The sequence below is a fragment of the Bombus pyrosoma genome, linkage group LG2 (assembly GCF_014825855.1).
Source record: "Bombus pyrosoma isolate SC7728 linkage group LG2, ASM1482585v1, whole genome shotgun sequence".
Lineage (NCBI taxonomy): Eukaryota > Metazoa > Arthropoda > Insecta > Hymenoptera > Apidae > Bombus > Bombus pyrosoma.
Window position 1 is genome coordinate 858,748 of NC_057771.1, and position 23,037 is coordinate 881,784.

Here is a 23,037-nt window from a genome sequence, read left to right on the forward strand (position 1 = left end):
ACCAGAAAGTGAGTAATTCCTCATGTTGACGTAAATCGAATATATAAATCTTCTACGTACTATAACATCGTATTTCATATTCGACATTATGTTTTCCACAACCAATAGTTCAATTACCATACCTAATATCTTAAAAGTTACATACCAAGCACCACGATCTCTGTCCCGCTCTATCTTCCCACATTATTCACATACTCTGATTAAGTGAGATTTGAGCATCGGACTGCCATGACTTTTGACATGAATTTTGTTCGTGAGAAGTGGAAAGTGAAGATTTAAAGCACCAAACTTTGTGTTTGTAAGACTTGTCTATGAAGAATAAGCCAAGATTCATCGATAAATACCCTTTATTCAATCGGAGTAACATTTATACTTACTTAAAGCATGTCATTGAACTTATATATTCGTACAACTTTATCAACGGCAACAATAATAATCGTAATAATGACGAGAACGTAACGACAATAATGGTAATAATGGTAATAATAGCAATAATGTCGTCGAAATGGTAACTTTCGGGAAGAACGAGCTCGTACTGATCGTGAACGTGTTGCTCGTCTGCCTTCCCACTGCCTTTGCGGTTCGTGTTGAGCAAAAAAATAGATCTAATCACAGTGACAATGGTAATTATAATCGTAATAATAATGACAATGACAAGAATAATGATAACGTCGAAGATTAATCGTAATCGTCGGCCGACTATCGCTATATTTTTTAATTTATTATTACTCTCACTACACGGTGTTTGGTTAAAGTATATACCTCTTCTCACGGTATCTTTCATCCCATTTGTCCACGAAATAGACGAATGATTGATTCTCCTATATTCTACTTCCCAGATTTTCCCCTCTTTCTTACTTTTATGTACACTGTCTCGTTCTACTGTAACGAAATTATTTCAGTCTGTAAAGTAATAAGCGCTGCACGGAAAATATCTTCGCCTCTCTCGGTTATCTCGCGTTTCTTTCTATCCTTTGTTTTAAACTAGTACTCGTGTAATAGAACGTGTTACTTGGTAAACGTCAAAGATAATTTTACGCGAACGTCGCCATCGACTTTTTTCCTCGTTCGTCTCGTATACGTATCGATGCCAAAGAAATAAACCAGAAACGCTTCGTTTGCCGGTTCGACGACGTGTATTGTCAGAGATTTGCTTTTCTTCATCGAGCCTTCGATCGTTAAGCACTCAAGAGGCAAAAGATATTCATCGTACCGCGATACGCGCAGGAACGTATCGATATTTACACGTTTGGTTCCTCGCGTGCTTTGCGATCCATTAAAAACGCCAACTTACAACGTAGAGAGACGTAAATGTATCAACAAAAATAATAACAATTCACATAGACGCGACGGTACTATGTACGCGTATCTGTTTATCCTAATAAATTTCTCCAACGAAAGGAACAAACACAGAACGTTTCAAAACTATTGCACAACAGAACGAGTATCCTTCGTCCCGACTCGATTAGTCGACGATTCACGACGAGCACGAGGATCAAGGATCGTCCTCGCTTTTCATGGAGCTCGTCGATCCTCGACGCGCCCTTAAACGCCTGGAAATTTGATAAGTACACCGTGTTTGCGATTGACATCTTGACAATTAACGACCAGGCTGTGTGTACATGCACCGTTATTACAGAATCTTCTCTCATCGATCATCTCACGCACAATTAGCCAAGTGGATCAGCAGTACTCGCCGAACTCTCATTATAATATTCGTAATCTCTTTCTGTCGACTATGTACACACTATGGACAAAGTGTTTCGCCGTTTCGTAGACTCGTTGATAATATAAATGCGTCGGTATACTCATCGCTAATATCCTATATCAGACAGTAGTAAGAGTAGTGGTAGCAATAATAATAATGATTGGGTTAGTCCTAGAAACAATCTCGGTGGTTGTAACAGTGACGATAGTAGTAATAATAATATCTAGCGGTAAGTACGCAGTAGTAATTTATAAGTAGCTGTCGGTTCTTTTCTTTTTTTTTCCATTTTTCCATTTTAGCAGAAGCAGCATCGATAGCGGTTCCACATTCTCGTTTACTTTTTAAACGTTTAATGGCTTAACGGGTAGTAACAGTTATGCACTGGTAAGAGCAATACGTTTGTTCGATATACATTTAAGCTAATCATTTATGTTTTTCGCACTTGTGCTCCTTGTGTCTTCCACCAACTACATCTTTATCTTTACATGACTTAAGAGTGATAACGACATTAACGTTTCCTTCGAATAATATGTATATGTATATATGTATATATATATAAATGCTTTCTCTGCCGCCTATTTACAATCACGATGCCTACGAGTCCCCGCGGTCCTCGGCCTTACCATATTCTTATGTCCTACAATTTCATTATATACAAAAGATATCGCTATGAGCAACGTCAGTCCGTACGGTTTTGCGGGATCACACTGAGTGATTATCAGATGATACCTTAGATACCGTTTTTCTTTGTAACATTTACTACTCTCAAGTCTATACAGTCGTCATCGGCTTGTGTCGAACATTTACCGTCTTTAAGTCAACAGTCGAAAGCACCGTTTTCCTTTGGTACACGAGCAGATCACCCGATAATTGGTAAAAAGTTCTCTCGATTTCTTATTTTCAGTATGGAGAGTCATAACACAATTTATTAGACGATCAAGAAAGTCTTTCTCGTTTACCGACACACGATTTTCATCGCACAGAGTAGTCTTTCCATTGTGGTAAACCACGCGAACTTCTGTGTCTCTGTTATAATTGCATTTTTTTCCTTATCATCACAACGAGAACGAAGTTACCGCATGAAACGCGTTCGTGTCACGTTGTATCCGATCGTCGAGCTTTAAGGATGGTCTCAGATGGGTGTCGGTAGGACCGTGAAATCCTGCAGCGCGGTCTTCACCGTCTCGTATATCGGCCTGTTTGCCTCGTCCGCACAATAACCATCGGCGGTACACAATGTCTGCAGCTTCGTTAGGTAACTGTCGAAGTTCTCGTGGCCCATCTTCTCCTGCGGTCCGCCCGGGGCGTTCGGTATTCGCACGTGCTCCAACAACGTTATCATGTTATCGCGTAGCGATTGATAGTACTCGGTCAGGTTGTTGCTTCGCTGAGTAATCGCCGTTGTTTCCTGCGAAGAAACGAACCTTTTTTTTTACAAAACATTCAGCTTATTAAATATACACTTGATCACTTTCGTAACAATAATAAAAAGGAAGGAAAATTTAAGTATTTGTAACGAGATCAATGCTATCTATTAGAAATTTCAGAATTGGGAACTTTCAATTTTGAGCGTCGGAGGAAAGGGAATCTTTCTGATCAGCGCAGATCTACGTTAACAACGAATGATACAAGAACTGTCTAGTCTAAAATTTTCACGAATTTTAATTTCATACTGTGTTACTCAATCACAGTAGGTTTAATATTCAAATATACGATACTCAAATCCATAATAATATTATGGATGATAAAATAAATTGTAAATGGAAATTTTAGCCCTAATTGGATCGCATTCTATGTAACTAGCAGACGGAAGCTCCTCTAGCATTTCTATCAGCACACGGTAATAATCGATTACCGACTGAGTACAAGCGTACTGACCTTTTCACCTTGCTTCAGTTGGTTCTCCATGGCGGTGATATCGGAGCGCAAGCGCAACACCTGCGATTCGACCCGAGCGTTTTCTCTCTGGAGCTCTGTGATCTCGGCTTCCAGTGTGTAGAGGTCCTCGCTCTGGCCACTGGCGGTACCGCTACCACTCGTGTTACCCTGACCCGTACCCACCGCACCCCCGTGAGCCGGACCACTGGTGTCCACTCCTGAAGATAGGGCATACACGGTCCATTTTAACAGCCTGTCTATCTCCCTCTTTCTTTCTTTCTCTTTCTTATACTTTTATTTCGCTTTTCCCGATTTCCAACAGCTTTCACCCTGATTCTCGAGACACTGGTTCGATTGATCTTTTTCTGCTAATGTCACTGGGCGCCATAAGTAATAAAACAGCCATTCATATTCAATATAAAGTGAATATTTTCATTGCTTTTACTTTCTTATAGTTAACCTATAGTTTTATAATCAGCGATGTATAACGATGTCGATAGTCTCGAGAACGTAGGTTTACTTGGAGAAAACCATCGGAAGCCAAGAAGGTCGATAAAGTCCGATCAACCCAAGATCTTGACCGAAACTCTCAAAAAGAGCTCTGTCCACACGAGTTTCGTACAAAAGCGATTTGATATTACAGAGAAAAAATGTTACTAGTTACATACGTAGTTCTTGACAGGTGTGCGGGATTCATATACAATAAAATGTGAGAATGTGGCGAGAGCGTATATGTAAGTAGCGCCAGGAAAGCTTCGGACAGCGATTTGGGTTGGTCTGTGGTCGGGTTACATTGTTTTACTTTTTTTTTTTGGTATCTTTTTCTTTTTTTGGAAAACAAGTGCATCATCACATCGCAGGTTCGTCTTATCGCGCGATAATGATCGCTTGCTAGGCGGTATAAGTCTAGAAAGTATCCCAAGTCGCTGCATGAGGATTTGTCTGAAATATGGGAATCGGTACGGTTTCTTCTGCGAGTGGTTCGTGCTGAAGTGATGGAGAAAAGAGCTCGTCTAGTTCGCAAACGCGACCACTTGTTCTTTCGATGAAACGAGCGACGCGTTTAACTTATTAACAGGCGCACGAACCTGACAGGAGTGCCGCAGGAAAACAGAATGATCGGGGACGATGTTAAGGTGATCAAGGGGTAGCGTGAGGTGCCATCATACCAGATAGAAGAAAAAAATAGGAGACACCGAGTGCTGGCCTTTTAATTTTGCAACGTCATTGTAACTTGCAGTTATATCATAAAAGAATTGAAAATTATTTAATTGAAACTATAGCAGGTACTTTTCTGTTTCTTTATGTTGCTGCCAACACTCGGACGTCATCTCGTAAAAAGTAAAATTACTGGTGTGTGGATCTTGTATGTAACACCGAAAACACATAGAAAACAAATGGCGAGTACGTCAGTCCCTTACCTTCAAAAGTAAATGTTCTCCTCAAAGCTCAATGACAGGAAAGGAGCTGATCGTGATCCCAGAATAAATCAGAATATATTATTTTTCATTATTATGACATACGGCTGCTTTTTTTTTGGTCTTTACATTTTCGCTTCTTTTTTTCTAATTGTCTTTGTTCTTGCACATAGTAATGTGGGAGATAGGATTTCACGGGGGCCAAATTCGTAATTGGAAGAAGCAAAGTGACACAGTGGAAGTTGAGGTGTCCAGTTCAGGTGTTTCTTTCTTTCTTTTCTTTTTTTTTTCCTGTTATCGTTGGTCAACAAATTCCGTGCGTCTCTGTTTTCTCGTGAAAGAATATAAAAAAGAACAGAACCAAAAAAAATATCTCGAAAACACCTGAATACCAATATCACGGAGAAAAAGGGTGGCGAAAACGAAAACGTAAAATTTAAGTAGAAACGACCAAAAAAGTAACTGAATATACAGGTAGACAGAAGTGGGCGGGAAAAAGGACGGAGGTTACTCTTGTTGGTATGACAGCACATCATTGCGTGAAGAGTAGAGTATAGCGTAGCATAGGATCAAGTATAAGGTCATATATGCACAAGTTTACAAATAAACGTTCAGAATTTTGTCACAATTTTTTGCCCTCGACTCGTCCAAGGTTACTAATTCCATATATTATTCCGAATATTTTTCCAAATATCATCTAATATGGAAGTCAATAAAAAGAAAAGAAAAAGAAATTATATTGGACGAGTACGGCGCGAAAAAAGAATAAAAAGGCAAACTTGTAATAATCATCCCTACTCTACAATTTTTTGCTTCTACTCATTGTAGTAGACTACATTGTAGTAGGCTACATTGTAGTAGCTGCATGTAGCAACATTAGCTCGACGTGAATGAGATATCTCGAATTTACAGCGAACATTTCAATTCGTACTATGCATCAATTGTCGACGATTCATTCACGAAGAGCCAACCGATCTGCTTTCCTTTTCTTTTTTCTTTTTTGCTTTTTATTCTTCGATTAATAACGACACGCATCGATAATCGAAGACATGAACGACATCTGAGGCAGCTTGATCCTCACCGGTGATTCCTTTGCTGTACATGGTCGACATGTCTTCGAACTTTGGCTTCTTTACCGCGTGACCGGCTATCGGACAACCGGACAGAGATCTGTGAGTGGAGAACGATCCGTTTATATGACCGATTCCGTCACAGCCCGGCGTGGGACAGTTCACACCCTCAAACTTCATCGCTGTCGCCGCGGCCACCGCTGCTTTGTGCTGCTCCACCGTACCTCCCGATTCTAATACACGCATCTTGTTCCTGTTTGCAATGGGGCAGCCCGATGCGCTGCAACAAGTCGTTGTTATCGCAATTAAGGACATGTCGTTTCATAGAAAATACCCTCTTACTGAAAATAAGGAAGATAAGAAATGCCAATCTTTTTTGTGGCAGAAGAACAAAATTAGTTCGAGACATTACCGAACAAAACTGTAACTTGAACAAAGTATTGGTTCGAATTCGATCTGCTACGTTAATCTTAGTCAAACTGCCTACTTTCTGTTAACTGGTTAAATTGAAATAAAATTTATTGGAAATATTCTTTTTCAATCAATTTTTTTGCAAATACTTTAGAATAGGAACGAAGCTATCTGGAGCCTTGCATTTTCTTAAAATTACGAGTACTATTTCAAACGCTCAATTTTGAAAAAAATTTCTTTTTAAAGTTTTCAGTAGGTCATTATTATAATATTTGGTCTTCCATAAAAATCGCGAGGAAATCTTACCTGCGATGCGACAAGAATTTGCCAGTGGCATGGCCAGAGCCGTCGCAACCGGGGATAGGACATCTGTAGCACGAAATGCCAACACCACCATTACCAACACCATATAATCCATCCACAGAGAAATAGAGAGAGCGAGCATGAAACGAGCGGAAACCGCTGGTTATTAGTCAGCGTCTTCGTCTTTGCGTTAGGAAGCGAATAGGGTTTAAGGGACACCGCGTTGAAAGGGATGGGGACGACCTTTTCGGTCTGGTGGCGGATCTTAGCACGTGCAATGCGGTCAGCAAGATATCCACGTAGCTGCGTGTAACGTGCGAACATGGTGAAAACGCAAATTGGGATCGTGATTATGTATAACACAAGTTGCAGAGTTCGCAAGAGACTAGAAGCTCTCTCAATTAAACCCATTCTATCTTTCTCACTAATCTTTATCGAATTTATGGAAGTGAATTGCACTGATTCAGTGTTAGTTTCAGAGCAGTGATTACTTGCAATGATTTTCATAGAAAACGATTCAATATGGAAATTTGAAAGTTTTAGTTTAAAGTTTTAGAGATCGAAGGATTGGTTCGATTTTGAAGTGTTGGAGGATTAGTAGAATGTGAATGATACAAACCTTAGTGGTTCCGAATCCTGTCCATCTCGGGGCTTGCTTTTCGGTTTGTTAGCTCTTGGACAACCGGACAAACTTCTGTGAGATGAATAGTTGCCGGTCACGTGTCCCGAACCGTCGCATCCTGGTGTGGGACATTTGAGCTCTTGAGAATGCGCTTGGATCTGGGAACGATCGGCTCGCGGACAACCAGACAAGCTGTAAAGGAAACAAAAATTTCTGCTCTTTTAAACTTGGTCTACATATACCATGACGATTTTGCGCTACTTCCACTTCGTTAGAGAATGTTTTAACAATCTTGTTTTATTCATTATATATCAGGTAGAATGAATAAGCAGCGCAGGAATCCCCATGGTCAGGATCACGAACGCACACCTCAGAAACATCCAACGATGGCTTCAGCAACACATCGCATGCAATTTACGCGACGTTGCCAAGAAGTCTCGAGTACTTACGTCCAGGTACCAGATATGATACTTAGGTACTATTAAACGATTTAAAAGAAGATCTCGATGAGATTACAAAGTATCGTTCGACAAGTGTTAGTTCTATTGCATTATGATTTTCTATCGTTATTTATTATTCGTCAAAGAAGCAAAACAATTCTGCTCACCGAGATCATCCACACGGACTGCTTACATATTAATAATGGTTTTATAAAAGAAGCAGCCTTCAGCGCGATTCAATCTTGGACAACTTGCCTTGCGTCCAGTTCGAACGAAGACATTGAACAGGAAGGTTTAAGGCTGGTGTCGTGAAATGACACGTTTCCATTCTCTCTCGAAACATGACTTTGAATGATATCGTATTGATTCCAACAGGTTCTTTTCTCTCGGATCTATTGGGTGAATGGTGGACTCGCAGTCGAAACGGGCAATCAACGATTCATAATTATATACACATATGATAGCATGCAAATGGCAACGCCGTGTTCCAGTTGGATCACTCATGAGGTGTCGCTCGTATCGATCGATCGCGTTTTAAGTTCATGTCAATACAAGGTTGGCCTTACTCTAGGAACACTGAAAAGGAGAGCAGGGAGCACACTCACACCTGACCCCAGTGAAACTCGTCAATTGCCAATTGTCTTTCTCTGTGTTTATAATTAAACGATTATAATTAAACAACCGTGCAACACGCTTCCGGATACGGTGCACCTTTGTGACTGTTACAATTATCGTTATATTTTATTTTCTCTCACTTTTTTCTATTCCTTACGGTTCTGCTCTGACATGGTCATTGGCAACAGTTCGCTACGAAGCTGCCCACTCGAGGCTGGCGAAGCGGTTTTTAAACGGGCGGGTTCGGTGATCATATAATATATACATATATATTTAAATGCGTATATGAAAATGAATATTAATTACAGTTAGAGCTCAAGACAAACTGGTGGAAGCATCGTATCTTTGCACGAGCACGAAGCTGCTCTTCACCGGCGATCGTCTTAATGATTTTGCCATCCCTTTTCGTAGGGGTCGGGTCGAAACAGGGAGCAAGTGGTGCTTCATTCAACATGAAACTCATCTACACACTTTGGTTATAGTATATCGTACGATAAGGCAAATGGGGTGTGGAGGAATTACGTACGTGAAAAAGGTACGCAAAGAGAAACTATATTGGGGAAGAAGAAAGGATATATAAAGAGAAGAAAGACCGTGGAATGAAAATAAAAAGAAATAAAATGATTTGTAAAAATAGCTATTTATATCAAACGGGTGTTCACATGTATAATATGGTAACAGCAATATCGAGTAAGGAATACAAGACCGGTTTAGCAAGGAAGTTAGGGGTGAAGGAATGTTCTAGACAAAAATGATATAGTGTCACAAAACACTTAAGAAGCCACTACGCCACGGACCACCAATATGCATTGATGCAAAAAACCCATCCATGTAATTTTCGCATTTTCGTGAGAAATCGCTTTCAATGTTTGAATGTGTTTTAAGGATGTCGATATGTGTGGCTTTACGCGTGTGTTCTATAGGATGCCAAGTACTTTAACAGGAATCGAACACTACTATCAAGGAATTTTTACGTTGGATCGATTCAATGAGGAGAACCAGGGGAATAATCGTGTAGCAAGGTTCCTATATGTATGAATATGTGTGTATATATGTATTTATGTGTGTGTATGATATGTGGAGCGTGCGTGCGTGCGTGCTGCATCGCTATATCAATATATAAATTATACATAATCGGATGACGTCGTTGAATGTAAAATGTCAGTGTCAATGTCAATGCTGCCTTGCCTTCTGTGGGTAGCGTAGTTTCCCGAGACATGACCCATGCCATCACAGGACGACGTGGGGCACTGTATCAGCTCCTTGCCATCGCGACCACGAGGGGCGGGCCGAGGCACGAAATTCAACGAGTGCCGCCTCATATTCATACTGCACCGAACAACATCAACACTATAAGACACTCTCAACGCGATCGCTCGTCTCTCGTATGCCTGCACCTAATAACTCTTTCATACGCGTTCACTCACTACGTCGTACAATGGATGCCAGCGCATAGTCCCATGTCGAATCATAGATGGAGAACATGTTCGAGGAACTCAATGGAAAAGTGGAAAAGATCATGTTTGTCTGGATCAACACAGTCTTTTTTAAAATAAAGATATCGTCAATTTTACCACTTTTCCTCTGAACCCTCACTTATTATCGTCAAATCTAATTAAAATTTCACACATATAACAACGAAGATAATAAATGATAGGAGATTTTTAATCTCGAAATCTCAGTTGGAATAACACTGCTCCGGACATCCAGGGTACGAGCGTGGCTGGAACGCAATCGCTGCGTCGCGTCGTTACAGAGCTGGGATAGCAACCGGAAAGTTTTATTGCGCTCTGCAACTTTTCCTTCTCGGCCAGGGCGAGAGGGAGGTTGCCGTGCACGGACAGCGGGTGTCATAGCGACATATGAGAGAGAGAAAAAATATCCCGAAAAGTTCGGCATCCGGTCGGTGGAGAAAGGACGAGGCGCAGCAGCAGCAGGAGCAGGAGGCGGAAGGAATATATGCGGATCAGAGCACGAGAGAGCGGTTCGCTTCTGCTTTTTTCTCTCGTCTCCTCGTAGTTTCGTAGATGAACGAACTACCGCTGGGCTATGAGAAGCCTCGAAAACCTCGATGGCCCTTGAGTAGCCGCGATATTGCCGGCCAACCGAGCCGACGGATGCGGACTTGAGTGCAATTCACCGGTACGCCTCGAATGCTCTGCCTTGTGTATTTTTCCAGGCTCCGTCTAACCACCAACCTTCTCTGTCTTCATACCAACGACCTTCATAAGTCGCGTTTCCGTTATTCGTTTGTTCTTCTATTACGAGTTCTATTACGAATCGAAGATTGTCTATGGAGGGGAGTGAGGTAATTGCTCTTGAAAGCATGTCTTAGAATGATATGAACTTCATTTTTTATTGTTTCGTATGATTTCGTGCGTTTTGAAGGGATGACGAGTCTCTGGCAAGATTACGATTCATAAGATGATACGATTAGGACATAATGAGAACTGTATAGTAAGTATTAGTAAAGTCGAAAATTCGAGAACAAATGGCGCTTCTTTTCTTCCTAGTTTATCGTTATAAAAATGAATCTACTGCGGATATTAAATTCCTAATACACTATAGATTTATGTAATATATAAAAATTGCCGCATTAATCATTAAAACTAATAAAATATCTTTTACAAGACTGCAACTTCCAAAGTGTTCTATACGCGGAACTGTTGAAAAAGGTTAACTACATATAATTATGTTTAAAAGAACTACTTTTTATTAAAAAAAGAATCTACCATTTGTATGAGTTCGCAATTTCGAAGCATTCTAGGTGGCTACATATCCAAACCGTAGACGACTATTTTAGAACGCTTAATTTAAATATGATTTCTCCAACTTTTCCACGATCTATCCCTTAATATATAAACGCGAACATTCTCGAAGAATTTGGGTAACGTTGTCAAACGGACGCGCGGAATTCCAGAGCATGGGCGGAGATTAGAAAAGAGAGAAAACCAGTGTTGCCCGAGGTATCCGAGGTGCATTTCAAGGGTCTAACCTCGACGGGACGACGCAGGTCTCGCCCCATAATCCAGTGCGGTGGCAACTGATTATACCCCACCTCCTCTTTCGACCTTATTCACCCTTGGCGGCTCCCCTTCCAGCAGCCTCTCGTTCCACCTCTTCTCCTTATGCGCCGAACCGCGCCTTCTCCACTGTACCGCCGAGCTTTACGTCAATTAGAATAAGGTTGGCACTTTCGGTACGAAGAGTAATTACTTTAATTAACAAAATGGAGGTAGGTATGCGCGATCTCCGCCTCCCTCTGCGCCGTTAGTGGCCGCCACCGCCACCAACCGATTTTGCCTCCTGTGCCTTTTCAGCCGCTAATATACGTATACATTCGCGAGAGAGATTCGCGCGACCCTTTCCGCAAGGCAAGTACCAAAATGTGCGATGCTCGCATGCACGTATATTAGACGCGTGGACGTTCCTCCAGTTCATTGGACAACGTGGGTACCATCAGAATGGGACGTTTCATTGTGGTCTGATCTTGTACCGTCCCACTCTACTGAATGAAATCCATTTTTACAACAATCAGGGCTACAGGACTTCTCTGAGTAATTAATTTTAATTTAGTATAGATTTATATAAATCTATATTTATATTTAGTATAATTTAGATAGATTTATAGGATTGCACAGTATCTACTTTACTGAAGCTCTTACTTTGAGAATAATAGTAATAAAGAAATCAATCATCAATTTTCCTTAGAAGTCAAATCAATTATAATAAAGATCAGGAATCTTCAGAAGCTAAAATCAAAAATCTTAATTTGAAATGCTAAGTTTCTTAGTGTCATATATTACTTATTTGAATTTATGTGAATTTAATTAAAATAACAGAGAAAACGTTAAAACACTAATTAATAATAATATTTCGATGTTCTCTCTCTCTTTTTCTCTCTCTCTCTCTCTCTAAGGATGGCAGTATCGAGTTTCCGATGAACCAGAAACGTCCTACATCTTCTAACGAGCGCGGTATTATTTTGGAAGGAAAGTACATAGATCGTCGAGTTCCTTACCTATCGTCTTTACCCGTAGGTTTATCGAGAGGTCCGACTGTGTGCTGCGGAGGTGGCATACTATAGCAAGGTGTCGGCGTGTAGCCAGCTGGGATTTGGTAACCGGAAGTTACGGGACCTCCAGGATAAGTTCCACCACAATTGTAGCCTGCGGTGGGGTAAGGGGTATACGTGTTCCCAGGATATTCCGGTTGAACGCCTGTCATTCCGTATCCGGGGTGCGGGCTCATCGGTCCATAACCTGAAAGTGACAAATATTTATAATGTAATCTTGTCGAATGAAAGATTCATTGTTACAATAGAATATTGTATATAAAATGTTTTATAAACATAAATATGTTTATGTTTAAATGAAATTTAAAGGATTAAAAGATCCCTATTACATACTAGTGTCGTTTAATAATAAAAGTTTTGATTGAAATAAAAGGTTCTAGTTTAAACGAAGTTAATATTCAATTCGTTCTCCACATATTTACCATTCTTTATTCACTTTTCGGTATAGAGGTATATTTTAGAACTTGGAAATATTTATAAAGCTACGCGGATACTTGTCAAACTTGCAGTTCGGATATATATACATATATCAAACCAACAGCGTTCGGTGAAAACGTACAATAAAGAAACACGGTGCGGTTTAAAAACTGGAGCAACCCGAGTACATGAACACGTGCGCGAATGCTCCGCTTTGGCGAAGAAGACGCATGACGAATTTCAATTTTATGAAAATCCCCACCTCATTCCCACGTAATCTCTTGACTGGCAACGAGATGCAATAATGAAATAAATAAAGAAGTCACTCTTTCACCGTGGAAACAAAAGAACCACGATACAAAAATAAAGATAAAAGAAAACGAGAAAATACGGAAAAGAAAAAGAAGGGGATGAAGCAATCGAAAGCGGCAGGACAAAGGTTCGGTGGCGCAAAGGTCGAAACCGTCCGTTAAGGTCGACGCGTCGCTTGATTAACCGTTGTAAAATCTACGCGTTTATTTACCGGCAAGAATTCATTTCGTCTGCAGTGCAAATAGCCGACGGACGAAGAGCGTCGGTGTACGGGCAACGTGGACGACGCGCGAACACGACGACGCCGAACGAACGAATGAACTCGACATGCCGGCTGTGTGCTCGAATATTTCAATTTCAATAACTACTCCCCAGCGTCAGAGTCCGCACAATATTGGCCGCGCCGGACTTTTGCTGGCTACGTGTACGCGAAATATTGATAATTAACAATGGTCGTGTACCGCCACAGGGAGGTGGTCCGGTAGGAAGGGTGCCGGTTTGGTGCACATCCACGCCGGCGAAAGAGGATGAGAGAAAGAGGAAAGGGGCGGGTATACACAGCGAGAGCAGGAGAAACGACGACAGGGACGAGGGAAATGGGCTGCTGTAGGTTTGGAATGCCAAGGCACAGAGAGACCGAGGAAAATGAGAGTCGGGGCCATAGGTGCCTATTATGGCAGTCATGTACTGTTCTGGCGAATTTTTATTCGACGGTTGTAACCGCGTATCGCTCTCTCGTTCGGTTCCTCTCCCGTCCGACCCCCGAGGGCGTCGAGCTCTTTGTTCTTTTCCCTTGTCCATGCATTTCCTCGCTCGTCCGTTACATGTAGTCAAGTTGACGCGTCGCGTATGTTTCAAGTATATGTGCTTGTTGAAATTTAGAATGCCGAAGACTTTGTTGGATCTATGTACGTGTTGGCGTTATATACCCGTTCCAGGTAATTTGTTTCGGTGTTTCTAGTCAGCGCGTGTAACAGCTTCTGTTGCTGCGCGATGAAAGATGATGGGTTTCAAAACACGAGTCTCATTGCATTTTCTTTGCATTCGATCGCACCACAGCTAGAGCTTTTACTGCATGACGCGGAGTAGTGAAGGTTTGAAATTTTTTAATATTATTCGTTTTCGGTAGCGGATGTTTCAAAAATTAATAGTTAAAGAATGTAATGATTTATTACACAATAATCGAAAGTTATCAGATTTTATCTTTAAAATGTCAAAAAACATTTAAATCTAAAAAGATAGAAAAAAGGGAATATCTTTTACTTTATACCTCCGTTAAAAATCATCATTTTCAATATTTAAATCGTCAATTATTATAAAAACGACCAACAATTACAGATAAAATAGAGATGAGGAATACAATAGAGTCAGGGATCATAAAGCGTTTACAAATGATCGATGACGAACTATCTGGCAAGTTAAGTGATAAACAGTGATAGCTCACCAGTGGGATCGCGGTAAGCGTCCATGTAGTGGGAACCCCCGCTGTCTGGAGTGCTTTCCCGACTGTACGCCGTGACGTGCACACCGGGTGGCGGGAAGCCTGGCACAGGCCTGATTCCAGGACCCCCACTGAAATTGACCGGCTCGTTTGCCGTCGAGAAGTCCACGGGCTCGGTTTGCTCCTCGATTGGTCTGGGTGCTGGGAAACCAGGTCCAACGGGAACCGCCACAGCTTCTCCGTGGCCGGTTGGATATTGGGGACTTGGCGCGCCGCTATAATCAGATGAAGATGATGTACGATTTAATATCTCTCCCTCTCGTTGTATTCTGGTTGCGTTAGAAGAAAAATATTCGTTGAATTAAAATAATTCCAATCTTGTTCCGCGTGTATTAAAATGAATGGCCAAATTTTATTTGTAAAGGTTGATTAAAAAGAATGTTCTTTGTATAAGAGAATAGTAGATCAAATGATAATTACCTATGAAGCCTGTTGACACTGAGATCAAGGGTTTGTCCTTGAGGACTGGGAACTTGAGGACTTGCAGTCAAATGTGGGCTCGCTGCAGCCTGGGGACTGCCACCTACTGTTTGACCACCACCATATTGAGGGCTGAGACTGTTGGAACCATACGGTGGAGCCTGTAATAATTATCATCATGTTTTTTAAAAATTTGTACAGTTCTACCTTGGTTTCTTGAAAATTTTTATGTAGATATTTACCTGTGGACTCGTCGAAGTGACACTGGAGGTTGACAAATCCATTACCGAACCACCTGGGGAGGTTGGAGGGCCACCAGGTTTCTGCATTTGCTGAACTTGCGCCACTGTGACACATTTCACTGTAAGTATAAGATCATTTTGAAAAATTGTATGATTGTAAACATTTTTGAGCTTCTAACTAAAAAGATCCTGTGATTTACACGTCCGACATTGCTATAAATTACGAGATATAAAGTATACAATACTTCAGACTGCGAATTTATCATTATTCAGGAAAAAATTTAGTAAAATTAAACATACGTTAACGTTAATTTGTATTCAAGCAAAAATGGCTCATGTTCTTATACATGGAATTTTAGTATAATTGTAAATTATAATAACAAAGAAATTCACCATCTTCGGTCTTCATCATTCCAGCAGCCGTAGCAGCAGCCATCGCCATTTGATGTTGCTGTGCAGCAGCCGCAGCCTCCTGATGATACACTCTTTCTTGTTCCTCAGGCGTCATTCCAGTCTGTCCCAGATAATACATATTCGTCCTGGAATGCAACTGTTGCTGCTGCTGTTGCTGCTGTTGTTGTTGTTGTTGCTGTTGCTGCTGCTGTGACTGAATCGGTGCGCAACTTTGTGTATCATATCTTTCATAAGCGGATGTGGTGCCAGGGTCATACGGTCGATGATTCGCAGCACTGACTACTGCGTTCTCATATCCCCTCGCGGTTGCGATCTCGTTGGAATAAGTGACAACTGGTCGCGCTATATTGCTCGCTCCAGGATGCATGTAGGCTCTCGCGTGCTCTGCCGATCTGTGATGATAAAGTTCCTCGCTGGTGGTGGCCGCAGCAGCAGCTGCCGCCGCTGCGGCCATCATGGCTGATGGCTCGTACGGAGATCTCTGGGACATCTGATGACTCATCCTCGTATCCTCGACCATTGGCATGGGGTATGCGACCGTGGGCTGCATAGGCAGCACGTGATGCGTCGGATGTTGAGTAGGATGATGTATCGTTGCGCCAATAGATCCTCTAGACCCCATGGCGTCCATCGAGGACATCGACGAAGAGTTCGAATCCTGATTCATGTACGAGTCGTACGTTGGTCGTACTGTGGGTGGTGGAGGTGGTGGCGGTGAATTCACTCGACAGGAAGCAGTTTCTTCCGTCTTTGGTACCAGTAAGTCGGTCGTGTTTTGACCTCTGGATGGCAGGGTGTTGCAGCAACTGCCACTCGGCGTCATATTCTCGGTTTTAGGGACTACCTTGGTCGTACGGGATGAGGGATTCTCCTCTGGTGTTTTCGGAGGTTTCACGTTGATACCCGTGCTTTTCGTTGTCGAGTAGTAGTCATAGGTCAGGCTGCTTAGCACCGGTTTTGTGTCCTGCGCCGTCGACCCGTACTGGGAGTAGCTCTTGCTATCCATCGACGGCGGCAACAGGTTCGTACTGATGTATTCTGGAGGAATTCCGGACACTGTCGCGAAAACGAAATGGTTATCACATACTTTTTATCGTCATTAATATCGTGGCGAAACTACATTGGTACCTTTACTTGGTTATGCTTGCTTTTCAGTTGAGGAAAATATTGAGAAACTTTCAAACGAATGTTTGTGAGTAATATGCTTCTGTGAGTCTAATTATTCTGTGTCTATGCATTTTCTTGAAATAGAAAAATATTTAACTTGTGAATATGAAAGTTTAGTCTTTCATAATTGGGTCGTTCAGAAACCATGCTGATAATTTTTGCAAATTAAAATGCATAGAGCAATGACAATTACTCGACAATAGCCACTGACAAAAAACGATGTGGCTTATGTGTACCCTCGAATGTTCGGTTTGGTAGAAGTTCACGCGAGAGCTATCGAGAAACGATCGGAGGATTAGTTTCGCGGCAGTCTTGGAGCTTATAAGCCCCGATCCGATTTCACGGAGCGGCTCCATCCGTGGATTTTCTCTTGGGGCGAATTCCAGGCACGTTGGAGTGCCGCTGTACCGCCTTACCTTGAGCCTTGTGTCGTGCCTCGCGTGCAGCCTGCTTATTGGCCGCGGCAATGGGACATCCGGATAGGCTCCTGTGCGTGTTCCGATTCGAGCTGACATGGCCACGGCCGTTGCAACCAGGCGTCGGGCATTTCAAAATAGTCTCATGCATCGCCAGAACTGTAGAGAACCCAGAGACACGTGACGTGGTTATAGAACGCTGCTATTCTCGCTCCACATCTTTTCTTATTACGTTTCGATTAAGTTATCGCTAGACCATACATACGTATACGCGCACACTAAGATACGATCGGTAGCATCGAGCCATTATGGATTTAAGCTCGGTTCTTTCTTATGCGTTGAGTATAATTATCATCTTTGTCGGCAACACGATTCGTTTCTTTCTGACACATTTCGATCGCGTTGGTTTAGCTTCGATCAATGTTACACACGTAGTCAGAGATGTTGTGTATAGTATACAGAGAAAAATTAGAGGAGAAAACAGAAAGTAAAGGAAGAGAAACAAAGAAAAAGAGACAGGTGGGGTACATAACGTCACGGGATGAAATATACACATCAAATGTGTAATAGTACAATCAAGTATACCGAGCGGGTAGAGAGAAACTCAAGTAAAGACATAATCGAGTGACAAAATTATAAGACAACAACTTGCGATTCTTGTGTACCTCGATAGATTACTTGTCGTGTGTTTTGTGTTATATTGGGAATAATGTTCGTCTCTCGTATAGCAGATATCGTGTACATAATGCGAGTATTTTAAAGAATCACACAAAAATTAAATTACTAAAATATTTGGCATTTATTGATCTTGCTATGAAAATGAACTATGAATATTTAATGAATATTTAATGAATATTTAAAAATTTCAATGTTTCAATAACGAAGATTATCTAAATTTAAATTTGAAATTAATAAAAGATGATAAACATTTTGTGAGAGATGACTACAACTTTGTTGATTCACGATGAATCAATGATCTTTCACAGTTTCGATCACTTTACAGGGTGAAACTTGTCGTGTGTTCTACGGGATCGGTCGACAAGCATAGTTTGTCTGATATAGGGAACCGTGTCACAAGAGTGTGTAGTCGCCGTTTTAATTATACTCAATCGCACAAGATCCTCCGTTCGGATCCGGCGTGCTTGCACACGCATACCGGCTAGTCTTGCACCGTCCGTGTCTCGAGTTCTCCAGATGTTCGTAGGTACGGCCAACATAACCAAGTTCAAGTGTGGTGATAAATTCTCTACTATAATTAAACTACAAACAGAACGGTAAAAATTAAAACGGAAATGAAACGCAATAAATAAAGCTCTCTACCCCGCAAACGAAAAGCACAAAGAATATAAATAGACAGACACATAGACACATATAGACGGGCACGGCTAAACGAGCCCGTACTCTTTCGTCAATTCGTTCAATGCACGAAGTCGAAGAAGTCCAGTTTTCATTCTTTTTCTCCATTTTTTGTTCCAATTGTTATTAGTAAATGTCAACATATCGCGTGTAGACTTTTTACTTTGGTCGAATGAATTTTTCGTAAGCGTAAACGAAAATCAGTATCGATTCGCGAAACTTGTACCGAGATTTGATCGCGTAGGTTTAAAGATCTTGAGCCCGATTTAAAAGAAACTACTGCTGGAAAATAATTATAGCCGTTCACGATCGTTCTCTCGCCACTCCCCTGCTCCGTTGTCGCGTGAAAAAGGCAGTTTCGCAAAAAGAAGATGCATCTATGTAACTACGATAAGAAGTAAGAGTAATGGTGCCGGTCTGTGACTACTTACTCTCAGGCGTTAGTTTATCCTTCCGTGGACAACCGGATAGGCTGAAATCACAGCAGTGAATTATGAAGCAAGGTCGTAACACACAGATTTTAGTGGATTGTAAAAGTATGAGGGAAATAACTCTGTAAGGAGGATTTTTACTGGCTGCACAGTGACTGCCAAAAGTTTTCTGCAACTTTATTCTTTTTAATACTCTGAGTGCCATAACTTTGTCAAGAGACCAAAGTTCTAACTTGATCAAATTTTCGAGTATTTTATGTGGAATCTTATCCAGGAGCACCTAACACAAAGGTGACCATATCCTATTCCATATTTAATGACGATCGGATAACATGACGAACAGGTCTACTAGTGTCAATCCTATTTCACTTGATCTTCCTGTCGTAACGTGGAGGTGTCTAATTGACCAGGGCAAAGTGCAGAGCACAGGTTAATTACCGATAATTGCTTACCTGCGGTGGTGAGAATAGAGTCCGGTCACGTGACCCTGCCCCGTGCAGCCTGGGGTTGGGCACTTGTTGCCCTCTGTAACAAATCAAACCATAGCGAATGGTCAGATTCCGTATGGTTTATCACCATCGCGGAGCAAATGCATTGCATTAACATATTTTGTGAAAATTAATCGTATGAATGGTGATGAGTAAAATATCGATTATAATAGTGGAATTATTTACACGTAATAACTTTGAGCTAAGATTAACGACCGATGGTCAAAATGTAGTATATGATTAGGGGATAAGGATTCAAATGACTAATTTAGAAATAAAACGGTATAAACTTTATATAAGGTAGAGCGTAATTTTTTTTATTACGTGACAGATTTTCATTAAAGAAGTATTTTTTTTAAATTATATATATCTAGGAATAGAAACATACGTTAAAATATTTCTATTATATAGAATATTTTTCTATATTGTCTTTAATTTTCCATATTTTCTCCGAATCAACAAGACCAGTATTTTTCCTATACGGTTCCACAGGTATTTCACAACTGGAGATCGTTAACATAACCAGCATCTCTGTAAATGAGTAAAATATCGATCCTATTGATAAAAAACGATCGAGTTTGAAGTCTAAAAACCTCGAGCGATTGTTCCGACATAATTGTCGCTCCGCCGATTCTCGGCTGTCAACGATAGAACGTGTCAATTCCGATGCACTCGGCCATTTCGAATCGAGCATATTGTGTTCTTTAATTAATATCGGTTACGCGCTACGTAATTGTAATATCGAGCAAACTGAAACTCCGTGCATCGTGCATCGATTCATCGTTTTCTTGCTGAATTTAATGACCGCAACAAGTATGTTTGATTGCGGGTAAATTACGTATCCAAACCGTATGGAATGTCGAGTGAAATGATAGTCGAAGCGTGATAGCGCGATCCGATACGCGATAAAATACTGTTACTGTGGTTCGTTTTTGTAACGCCTGAACATTGGATTCGCTGTTCGAACGTTCACTTTCGCTTTGGCAATTGGACCAACCCCGGGCATCGATATTTTAACAGGAAAACACCGGTATGTTGACAAGACGCAGTCTTTTTGTAACAGGGAAAATGAAACGCTCTCCCTTGACACCGGTTTCACGATAATTCTTATTGTGGACTGACTGTGAATGCATGTTATTTACTGTTTGTTGATAAAACAAGCGTCCCACTTTAATTTTACTATAGTATATTGTATAGATTGATGTTTCTTTTTTTAATCACGTAACGTACAATAAGGACATAAATTAATCATTTGAAAAAAGGTATATTATATTACATTTACACAGTCCAGATGAAGCTTAAATATATATAAAAATACCTAAAATTGTCAATGACAATCAGGAATGAAATTCTTGATAAATTTATCGGGATAAAAACGCATAGAACAGTAAGAAAATTGATAGGCGATATTCTTCGGGAGTATTTACGATGGCAGAATTCAATGAAAATTAACCATCGGATAGACGACAAGTATGTCCGACATCGTGCTGTACTTTCAGTCGACACACCGTGACAGTTACAGAATACGTTTTATTTCCTCGTTTGTCAATACCTATGTATATTTTATATTCCTTGCTCAGAGCATTGAACCTACAGATAAATAAAGCTTCCTTAATTACGTTCTTTCCAAGTTGAGTGAGAGTACATAGAAACGTTGCAGAAATATTTTTAAAAATATATTTAAAATACAAAAGAATATTTCTGAAGATATTAATAAACAAGTTTAATTAATATTAAGCAACGTTTCTTTAATATTGAAGTCTTTTTTAGTAATTTAAGATAGTTTAAAGTAAAGATGGCGCTTTAAGGTTTCAACGGAAAACTTTAAATGAAAACGGACAGGCTGTGGCTAACTGTGATACCTTAGATCTCGTCGCGCAAGTTACGTATTTGCGAATAACCACCGGGATTTCTCTGTCCGCATCTAAGTCTTGGGGATTAGCATTACATGTACATTCGACCCAAACTTGCCCATGAAACAAGGAACAAGCGAGCTCGCATTATCACTATTCTTCGCGGAATGAAAGCGTCAATCTTTCACATAATAGTTTTGGATGATAAATCTACTATCGAACTATGTGTACAAATTAATTAAAACTCCGATTTTGTATTAACCAGTGATTAATAAAATCAATACATAATAAAAACACTGGCAGGAGTATAGTTGTAACCACACGCGAATTCTTTTACAAAATTAATTCATCACCGAACGATCCATTATTGTTCGGCAATAGCACGTCACTGGTGAAATTAATGTTCAGAAACTCTGAGAATTTTTTCCTTCATTTTTTTCCCTCTTGTTTCTCGCTATTCTTACCGCTGTCACGAAATTGCATCGGGGGCATGCTCAAGCAACCTGTACCATCTGTCGTGTACTGGCTGTAACTTAATGGCTGGTATGGTGCATGTCACGTATAATCGTGTTCGTGTTCTCAGGGTGACCTCGCGTGACCAGACAATTACAGGTTTCCAGTACGCTCTATGTAGCCCAGAAGTACCAATCGCTTAGGATGAGACCGTCTACTTCGGCCCTTTCGCTTCCAGCGTGATGTTGATTTTAACAACTATCGCTGAATAATTCTTTTTTATGGCAGCTAAGATGAGATTAGTCCATGTGTTACGGCGGCTTAACTCGCGATAAAAAAAACTATAATCGTAATAATTATATGCGCGTGGGTAATAGGTTCTTCCTAGTTAACACTCGTTCCACACCGAAACTTTCATAGAGTTTATCAGCCACTAAACATTGCAATTTAGAGTATGTAATAATACATGTCGAAGATTGTGTCATTCGTGATTGGCCAACTTTTTCCCGTGTACTGTTGTTCCTATGCACGGTTAACTTTTATGCGATCAGATAAATTTGTTGGAATAATTTATATAATATCATAGAGTATATTGTTTATCGAAATTTTATTCATAAAATTGGAACAGAAATCTGATAATCGATGTAGATGTTGCAGTAAAGTTATTTTTAACCTTCAACGTGTATTACTAGTTAGGAATTAATTATATAAAAGAACTCAAAATTCAATCACATAACAGCTCTGATACTGTGTTATTTACGATTATTAAAAAATGCATCAAAAGATTATTTCATTAATGTTACATCATTTACTACCTCACAAACGACCGAGACCGCTGATACAAAGTTTACGCGATTCGTAAGATGCTCGTCCATTTCATAGACGAGTTTACTAAGATCACAATCTTTATCTTACGTGTATTAACTCATTTAGTCCTAAGCTAAGGTCAATTCTACGTTCCTTAACCCGAAAAGCTTCCTTCATATCATAGGTGCGTCCGTCACGTGTGTAAGAGGGTTCGAAAAGG

At 40.6% G+C, this 23,037-nt stretch overlaps 1 protein-coding gene across 2 annotated transcripts in view; it reads right to left on the reverse strand.

The window, feature by feature from the left end:
* Positions 1-1,993: 1,993 nt before the first annotated feature.
* The window catches only part of LOC122577604, a 301,786-nt gene continuing 280,742 nt past the window's right edge, over positions 1,994-23,037 (reverse strand). Inside the window, exons 7-20 of one of the 2 annotated variants that reach the window (XM_043748989.1) lie at positions 19,669-19,741; positions 19,217-19,257; positions 17,430-17,588; positions 15,826-16,902; positions 15,433-15,551; positions 15,191-15,351; positions 14,714-14,985; positions 12,487-12,727; positions 9,654-9,794; positions 7,408-7,602; positions 6,792-6,854; positions 6,086-6,354; positions 3,587-3,804; positions 1,994-3,116 (exon numbers count right to left, since the gene is read on the reverse strand). In XM_043748989.1, the coding sequence (XP_043604924.1) occupies positions 2,841-3,116; positions 3,587-3,804; positions 6,086-6,354; positions 6,792-6,854; positions 7,408-7,602; positions 9,654-9,794; positions 12,487-12,727; positions 14,714-14,985; positions 15,191-15,351; positions 15,433-15,551; positions 15,826-16,902; positions 17,430-17,588; positions 19,217-19,257; positions 19,669-19,741 (3,305 nt within the window). In that variant the 3' untranslated portion in view covers positions 1,994-2,840. The remainder of the gene's footprint in view (positions 3,117-3,586; positions 3,805-6,085; positions 6,355-6,791; positions 6,855-7,407; positions 7,603-9,653; positions 9,795-12,486; positions 12,728-14,713; positions 14,986-15,190; positions 15,352-15,432; positions 15,552-15,825; positions 16,903-17,429; positions 17,589-19,216; positions 19,258-19,668; positions 19,742-23,037) is intronic. The other variant, XM_043748990.1, reaches the window with a different exon arrangement.